Source organism: Xiphophorus maculatus, chromosome 19, assembly GCF_002775205.1.
Source record: "Xiphophorus maculatus strain JP 163 A chromosome 19, X_maculatus-5.0-male, whole genome shotgun sequence".
Taxonomy (NCBI): domain Eukaryota; kingdom Metazoa; phylum Chordata; class Actinopteri; order Cyprinodontiformes; family Poeciliidae; genus Xiphophorus; species Xiphophorus maculatus.
Genome location: NC_036461.1, coordinates 5,885,534 through 5,894,950, shown reverse-complemented (window position 1 = coordinate 5,894,950; position 9,417 = coordinate 5,885,534). Strand labels below are relative to the sequence as shown.

The window sequence follows — 9,417 nt, the reverse complement described above, 5'->3', positions numbered from 1 at the left end:
TTTACATAATAAACACAGGAAAAAATCCCACAGGAGCTCAATGAGATCCAGATTCCAGTCATTTCGTTGTGAATTTCCCGGCATGTTTTGGGCCATTTTCAAGTTTAAAATGGCTCTACTTTAAATTTTTCATGATGAATTTCATTAGATTGAGCCGGACATTTGGTTTGTGTCAAAAATGTCCTCTGTTCTTGTATCCAAATACAAGGTTTCAGCTGGTTTCAAAAACTCAAATTTAACACTGTTATGATTGGAATTTAAGATTAGTATTGTGACAGAAATGTGCGGACGTCGTCCAGCCAATAAATTTGCATCTACCTATGATCGCCACAAAAATCTAGCTACTTAGCTAGCGAAGATATGCTAGCAGTGAGATGTCGCTAACTTCAACCGTTACATAACGTGTTCATATTGCTTTTAATATCAACAGTAGCAAGATCCTGCTGTAGATTCTGAGAGGTCTTTGAAGACTTATTTTAGCATCTTGGAAATAAGTCCGATTAGACCTTCTTTCAGTGTTGTAGTTTGACCGTCACCCAGAATAAGGCGGCGCTGGTCATCCTTAAGCGGAGCCGTTAATACAGAAACAAAGATGGCGGGCGAAGCAAATTGGGGGAAAAAACGGTCCTAACAGAGTCAGGTGTGGGATAAAGAAAGTATTTTATGTGGTAGTTTTAAAATATAAACAATCAATGAGCTTCTTAAGTTTAACATCAACAGTGCTTATTCAGCCGAACTGCATGACGGACAGCGTATAATAAAAGAAATTGCCACCATACTCTTGATAAAAGGGAAAACTCAGGTCTTTACGAAAATGACAGCTTATGAATTAATCATTAGTAGATTAGGATCAATCAACTTTAGACTAACTCAACTGATCACTGATCAGACCTCTTCCCTATCAAACTTACCAGCGCTTTCATTTCTTTTAATATTTATTTTTCTATATTGATAACCCTGATTAATATCTAAATGTCCCAAAATTAAATATTAGCAAACACAGGCTTTAGCAGGGTGTCCTAATTTATTCACGACTGTAAATCCAATTCAGTCCTTCAATTTTTCTGGCAGGCCAGAATGAAACATTTCTTCAGTAACTAATTGATGTCAACTCAAAGTAAAAAGCAAAGATGTGATGACATAATTCATAACTGTTGATTTATGACTCCAAACAACTTCATACACAATAATAAAAAAAATAGACAGCACATTTGATGGTTTCTGTCCAGTTTTCTTCAAAGAACAAGTATGAGATGTTTTGACTTTAAGTTTTATTTTGACAACAATATGGATGTTTGATATTATTACATTGCATTTAGGATTAGAGCATTATTTTATTCGGAGGTTGACCCGGTCGTGGTACTTCTGATATGGATCATTAAGGAACCAGTTTCTCCGTTTCCAGTAAGAAGAGGTCATTTTGTCCAGGAGTCTGCACTGAGTCTTGTTACAGAAAACAATTTCCCTCAAGCGCTTTCGTCTGGCGGGCAGCTTCTTCCACAGCTTCTTCTTGTACCCAGCCTGGTCAGAGGGCAAGAACTCTTTGTTAAATGCAATTTAAGCAGAAACTAGAGTTTCTGACAGGTAATAAAAAAAAAGGCACACCTTGCGCCTGATCCAAAGGCCACAGTGCAGCCGCATAAACCGGTCGGTCACCGCGCTTACTGTTTTCCTCTTTCCTTTCTTCAGGCTGACATATGTCAAGTTTCTGCAGGGTTGCCAGGTCAGGCTGGGAACCACAGCTGAAACCCTGAAACAGCACACAGAAACGTTAAGTAAAATAGAAAGGAACGAAAATGTAAATACTTAGGAAAATATCCAGATGTCACTTTTTGATGCAAATATGCAACTTTTCAATCTTTAAATTTCTCACTTCATACCACTGTAAATTTATGCCTTTAATTGTATCAAAACTTTACCTTTTTCTTGCAAATTTGCGACTTTGACAAAATATTGAATTTTTTTTCCAGGGAAATATGGGATGTAGATCAGTGGAAGTAAATAGCATGGTTTTTCCAAAACCACCTAAAAACTGTCTATTGCAAAATACTAATAACTGGAATATTAGAATTAAGAGAACAACTGAAACTTGACAATTGAAGACAAAACAGTTTTTAGTCACAACTACCACAGACAGATCGAGCAGGGAGTAAACAATGCATCATGCATCATGTTTTTCAGGTGAGAATTTGTTGCTTTACTCTGATGTCTGCAGATTACATAAATAGCATTTCCTCACAATGTTTTTCTCTGTTCATTTATCATGATTTTCCCTCCTTCTGAACCAAATAAATAAATCATATTTCAGTATTTTTAACACTCATTCAATCCAACAAGTGTATCTTTAATGTTTTTGTGCTACATGATTGTGAGAAAGGTGACTGGTTGTCCTCATTTGATTATGTGGAGAAAAGTGAGACTTTCTGCTGCTTCCATTCACTGCTGCTTGTGCAACACAACCAAACAACAGCTAATCGCTATGAACTATTCACAGCTGTTGAGAGAAATTGGACTGCTGACACTTTATCTCTTCTCGTTGCAGTTGTGAGGAATAAAATGCAGAATGTGCTCAATATGGAGGTTTATGTCCCTCTGTAAGGGTGCTGGTGGGTCAGATTTACGACTAGGAGGTTGTAAATTCTCCTTTCCTTTGAATAAATCTCCATAAAATCTCAACTTTATGAGCTAAAAAGCTGATGACTTTGCTAGCAGGTGGGTATGACGTTGATTAAAGAGATCCGACTTTCAGACGTAAAGTCGTCAGTCTTCGGCTGTGATCTCGGATGCCCTGTGCCTATTTCTTTTTTACACGCATTTCTCTATTTTGGTAATCAAAAATTAATATAACTATCGTGAAATACAAAAACCGCGTATAAAATGGTAATAAATAGACGGTTACCGCTGCAGGAGGGGGTAGCGGGGCGTCTGAGCCGTAATAGCCCGGATGGGAGCGCAGACAGCGGCTGTAACTGTTCCGAAGAGAGGCTGAGCCCGGTTGAACCCGGACAGCAGACGGATCTGAGGAGAACTGGTTCCTACGGAGCGGGATAGAGGTCTCAGCAGCCCTGGTACAAAAACGGAGACATCATAAAACATAACGGGGAAGAAAAAGCAGATTTTCCCCACTTTAGTAACCACCGGTACGTCCAAGCTAACCGGGTCAGACCACAAAGTGTTTCCTAAAATTACATTAACAACATAAAATCGACAAATTTAACACACACAGAAACAAGAAGAAAAACGTCAAAAACACACCTGACAACCTTCTGACCACCGCGGCCGCCATGTTTTCTTCTTTTCTAATTCCCACCTACGGTGTCCTACTTGGGCAAATTTCTTCTTCTTCTTCTTTTGTTTTTTATTGGCGGCTGGCATCCAACTTAAGGTGCATTTACCGCCACCTACCAGACTGGAGTGTGGTCATCAGAGATCTCAGAGGGAATTAAATCCACCTCAATGATGTGTAGGATGTGCAAATTCACATCCTAACACACTCATTAATACCTGAATTAATGCATGAGCATGCACTGGCATACACACAAATACTTGTTCATATCCTAAATACGACTCATTAACCCAGTGTTATTTAAGAACCTAAATAAGAGATTTCTAACATAACTTGATTTATTATCTAATAGACTAATCATAGACAGTCCTATATTCTTTCTGCTTAGTAACGACTTTAAAATCTGGCGTTCCTCTGAGTATTTATCACATTCTAACAAGACATGCTCCACTGTTTCCACCTGATTGCAATAATTACAAGCCCCATTCTCATGCTTTCCTATTTTAAAGAGCGAACTATTAAGTCCAGAATGTCCAATTCTAAGTCGAGACATAACTACTTCCTCTTTCCGCCTTCCACTCATATAATTACTATCTCCCACACTCTTTTGAATTGTATATAGTTGTCTCCCATTATCATGGTTATCCCATAGCTCCTGCCAAATCTTAATAATTTCTTTTTGAATAATAGATTTACCCTCATTTTTACTCAAAGGAATATTCAGATGAACAATATCTGATTTCAAGGCCTGCTTAGCTAGAATATCTACTTCCTCATTTCCTTCTATACCTACATGAGCCGGAATCCAGACAAATTGAACCAAGCATTTATTGTTATGAAGATGAACTAATAATTGATATATTCTTAATATCAAATCTAATCTGCTAGATTTACCAGATTTAATACTTAATAATGCTGCTTGACTATCTGATGCTATGATAAATGTACTTACTTCCCTATTATCATTACCAAGCAACCATTCTAAGGCCAATATGATGGCTGATAATTCAACTGTAAAAACAGCTAAATGGTCAGCTGTTCTCCTCTTAATCAAGACTTTATGGTGTGGGATATTCACTGCTGCCCCAGTTCTACCACTATTTGGATCTTTAGATCCATCTGTATATATAATTATGTTGTCTTTATATCTTTCAAAATATCTATTAACTACAACCCATTCTGGAGTCTTTCCCTTTTTAAGAATTTCATTTAATTGAAGATCAACTTCTGGAGTTAGAAATAACCATGGAGGAATTTCAGATTGAGGAACTGTAGCACTATACTGGAGCATATTTAAACCAAGCTGTTTTGCCTTTATTTCCCCAATCCATCCAAAACTATTACAATTTAATTTATGATGTTCCCAACATTCCTTCAGCACCATCTTAGTTGGATGATCACACTTATGTCCTTGTAGGTTCACCCAGTACATGTACATTAATTTCAACCTTCTTAATCTTAAAGGAAGCTCACCAGTTTCTACTTGTAAAGCAGCTAAAGACGATGTTCTGAAAGCTCCACAACAAATCCTCAATGCTTGTGTTTGCTCACTATCAAGTTTTCTCAAATGACTGTCAGCAGCTGCCATATATGCTATACACCCATAATCCATAATAGATCTCATGAGCGCCTGATAAACTCCCAACAGTGCACTTCTTGAAGCTCCCCATTCCTGTCCTGAGAGACATCTTAACAAATTATTCACTTTTTTACATTTATTTTGAACTGATTCTATTTGATGTGTCCAAGTTAAGCTTTCATCAAAGATGACACCTAAAAACTTCACTGTTTTCACTTGTTCAAGTTTATGTTTATAAAGATTCAACTTAACTTCCTTATGTCTTCTATAAAAGCAAATTACTTGAGTCTTTGCGATTGACATCCTAAAACCCCATTTATTAGCCCAACCTTCCACTTTCAAAATGGCAGCCTGCATCTTTTTCTGTAAATAAACCAGATTATGTCCCCGAATCCATAGAGCACCATCATCTGCAAATAAAGATTTGCCTATACTACTATCTATCTCATCAAAAATGTCATTAATCATAATATTAAAGAGAATTGGGCTACACACACTACCTTGGGGGGTACCATTCTCAACAGCATATCTAGAAGAGAAATTCACCCCTACCCGAACTTCTATTTCTCTACCAAACAAAAAATCCAAAATCCAATTATAAATCTTACCTCCTATACCAATTTTCCCTAATTTAATCAATAATCCTTCTTTCCATAACATATCATATGCCTTCTCAATGTCAAAGAACACAGCTATCACTAACTCTTTATTCGCTTGAGCTTTTCTTACTTCTGACTCTAGACACAGAACTGCATCCATCGTATTTCTCCCTTTACGAAAACCACTCTGGAATGGACAAAATTTATTTTTACTCTCAATAAAATAATAAAGCCTATCAGTAACAATCTTCTCCATTATTTTCCCTAATTGAGATGTAAGAGCTATAGGTCTATAATTTGATGGGTCTGTTGCATTTTTACCAGGTTTTAAGATGGGAATTATAACTGACTGTTTCCATTCTACCGGAATTCTCCCAGTCATCCAAATCAGATTAAACAATTTTAATATAACAGTAAGAGATGAATATTTAAAATCTTTGAGCATTACATAACACACTCCATCCTTCCCCGGAGTTGATTGCTTAGCATTATTAATAGCTTTTTCTAACTCATACATAGAAAAAGGCATATCTAAATCCTGGTTTGAGACTTCTCTCCTAGTAGTAACTTCTGGATTTCCATCCAATAAATCTAATTTATTACTTTTCATTTCTTCAGATAAATTTTCTGAACTATTCACCTTAATTAACGTTACTGCTAATAATTCAGCTTTTTCTTTATTACTAACCGCTATTTTCCCATTTAATTCTAAAACCGGTACGGAAAAACTCTTTTTAACACCATTCATTTTCTTAATAACTCTCCATACCTCTGACAGTTTGGTCTCTCTTCCAATTGAATTACAGTATTGCCTCCAACAAGCCTTCTTAGCTTCTCTAATAGTCTTCCTAACTATAGCTTGTGCTTTCTTATATTGAATTAGTGCCTCAAAGGTATGACATCTTCTTACCAATTTAAAAGCTTTATTTCTTCCCCTTATAGCAATATTACATTGCTATTCCACCATGGAGTAGACTTTTTATTTCCTCTTCCCTTTGATTTAGGAATTGAACTTTCAGCTGCATTAATAATGACAGACTTAATCTTTGAATAACACATCTCCACATCACAAAACAAATTCTCATCCAGATTATTAAATTGACTATCAACTAAATTTTTAAATAACTCCCAATTAGCGTTACTTAACTTCCATCTTGGAATCTGTCCTTCCTCTTCTTTTATCACTTCAGAACCAACTGAAACTAGAATAGGAAAATGATCACTGCCCATTGGAGAATCAATCACCTCCCAAGAAGTAATTCCAGCTAATGTATTTGAAACCAATGTTAGGTCTAAAACACTCTTTAAATTCCTACAACAATCATATCTAGTATTGCTGCCATCATTAAGGCAAACCAGAGAATGTAACTCAAGAAATTCTTCAACAGTCAATCCATTTACATCTGTATTAAGACTCCCCCATAAAATATTATGAGAATTGAAATCACCACACCATACAGTCTTACCTACGTTTTGATCATTTACTTCATTGAGATTCTGAATGGACAACTTCTTGTTAGCATTATAAAAATTTATCACCGACATTTGGTCATTTTCTATCCAAATCTTAATAACTATTGATTCATAATTTTCCCCTATTGATTCCACTTTATATCTTATACTGTCTAGTACAAAAGTTGCTACTCCCCCTCCTTGTCTTTCTTTTCTATCATTCCTAATTGATGTATACCCAGAAATTTTGAAATCCAGATGAGGCTTAAGCCAGGTTTCTTGAATGCAAATCAGGTGAGGTTTAACTGTCAAATCTGAAATATATTTCTTAAACTCTAGACCATTACTAATAAGACTTCTTGCATTCCACTGGAAAATAATTAACATAACGAAGAGGGGCCGCCACTGCATGATTGAGGTTGAGAAGATTGTGTCTCATTTAATTTTTTCTTTATTGATTCCCAATTAACATTTTTACAATCAAGATACTTTTGGGCTGCCTTCACTATTATTTGAATTTTTTCCGTTTTCCTTTGTGTTTGAGCAGTGCAGTTAACAACTTCTACCATGAACAATACAAAATCCTCCTTTGTCATAAGTAAAGTGTCACCTTTAATCTTAGAGCATTCTGAACAATTAGATCCTTCTTTTCCTCCTCCAGACACTTTCTTTGGGTATAATATTGATTGAACAGGAACTTTTTTCGTTGCTTCTGCATAAGTAATGCCAGTAGTGACTTTGATTTTCTGAACTTCCTCAGCTCTTTTACTAGCTATGCATCCCCTAAATCCTGAACTATGCTCACCTCCACAATTACAACATTTCAGCGGAGCCCCTTCCTCACATTTCCCATACTCATGATCCCCAGCACATCTCCCACATTTCTGTTTCCCCTTACACACTGCCACGATATGTCCAAATTTCTGGCATTTAAAGCACCGCAGCGGCGGAGGAATAAATGGTCGGACATCATAGCTCAAATATCCCACAAACACTTTATCTGGCAGACTGTTCTCTTCAAATTTTAACATGATAGAAAAACTATCACTCCTCTCTCCATTTTTATTTCTTTTCAATCGTTTGGCTTCCACCACTTTCCCTCCTGAAACATTAGACTTTATCTCATCAACTGGTACATCAGGTGGAATCCCCGAAATGACTCCGCATACATACTTCTTGTCATCCAAAAGTCTTCCTCTCACATTCTCACCAAAGATTCTTTTTATATTCAGCGCCCTTTCTTTTTGTTTAATATCATTACAGATAATCAATAACGATCCATCTCTTAATATTTTAACAAATTTCACCTTTCCAACCAGTGAATTGATTTCTTTTGTCAGCTTTATTGGATTCCACTTACCAAAGGACACACCCTCTTTGACAAACTTCAGAACTATTTTAAATTCTGACATCGTAACAGTTTCTCCTTCAGCCTCTGAAACAGATGATTCTATTTGTTGTCTTGATTTTTTCCGTTTATGCTTAGCTTTTTGAATATGCCAAGGTCCTTCATTATCCACATCATCAGCACCCTCTTCCATTTCCGCAAAATCACTACCTGATACATTTCCCTCTGACATCCTTCCAACCATTCACAGTCTGATCGTGCCTCTTCCGCCTTTTTCGACCTTTCAGAGCGACCAGCAGCAGTCGGGCAAATTTCTTTCATTCGATTGTAAAGTTAACCTAGATGAACATTACTGCCCCCTAGCGTTCAGTGCAGAACACTTGCAGTTATTTACGGAATCTCCGAAACGTCTCGGTGAATATCTGATATTTTTCCTTTTATCCTGCACTGAATTACTTTCAAAATAAAATGATTGGGGTCGCTGAGAAAAAAAATCTTCTCAGAATTTTGAATTTAATTTCAGAATTTTGAGATTACAATCAAACTTTTGGATTTTTAGTGGACTTTCTTAATTTTCATTGTCAATAGTTATTTATTAGTATTTTACTTCCCTGCTGCTATGCTTTTCTATAATCCCTTAGTCCAGAGTTTCTGAAGTACAGTTTTTTTTCTATGCACTCTCGTATCTGAGTATTTTCAGAAGAATTTAACCCTGAACTTTCAGACATCCAGGTATAAAAACCTCCTAAACTGAAGGAATCTTCAGACATGTCACTACTAGCACAGAAATAATTTGTTCTTTAGCTTAATCTATGCAAAATACCAGAGAGAAAAACAAAATTGCAGCATCATTAAGTTGATTTCTGAAGAGCTGAAGCTGCAATATCTTAAATGATAAACTGAAAACTGAGCTGTTTATCAGATGTATGTACATATTTCCTCAACTTCATTTGTCTTCTTTTGTCCCTTTCAAATAGGTAGCTACAAAGATAAGTAAAACTAGAAAATTAGAGCATCCAAAATACAACTCTTAAATTCCCTTGAAAAGTACCAATAAAAAACACAAAAATTAGAGAAATGTCAGGCTCATAAAGTGGAAAAGTATCCCATGAGCTTGATTTGTTTATTTAATTATCCTTTCTTTACAAAAACA

At 36.1% G+C, this 9,417-nt stretch overlaps 1 protein-coding gene across 1 annotated transcript; it reads right to left on the bottom strand.

Moving 5' to 3' along the window:
- Nucleotides 1-1,254: 1,254 nt before the first annotated feature.
- Nucleotides 1,255-3,359, bottom strand: mrpl35 (mitochondrial ribosomal protein L35). The gene is made up of 4 exons (XM_005801103.3): nt 3,256-3,359; nt 2,900-3,065; nt 1,606-1,750; nt 1,255-1,521 (listed from the first exon to the last, which is right to left on the bottom strand). The coding sequence occupies exons 1-4, from the start codon at nt 3,284-3,286 to the stop codon at nt 1,330-1,332; spliced, it is 534 nt and encodes a 177-aa protein (XP_005801160.1). The 5' UTR covers nt 3,287-3,359; the 3' UTR covers nt 1,255-1,329.
- Nucleotides 3,360-9,417: the final 6,058 nt, after the last annotated feature.

Excerpts from the sequence above, each read along its gene's own strand:
- mrpl35 (XM_005801103.3), bottom strand. The coding sequence starts at position 3,286 with ATGGCGGCCGCGGTGGTCAGAAGGTTGTCAG. Across the intron at positions 1,751-2,899 it reads CGCTACCCCCTCCTGCAGCG|GGTTTCAGCTGTGGTTCCCA; the intron begins GTAACCGTCTAT and ends GTGCTGTTTCAG. Across the intron at positions 1,522-1,605 it reads GCCTTTGGATCAGGCGCAAG|GCTGGGTACAAGAAGAAGCT; the intron begins GTGTGCCTTTTT and ends CCCTCTGACCAG.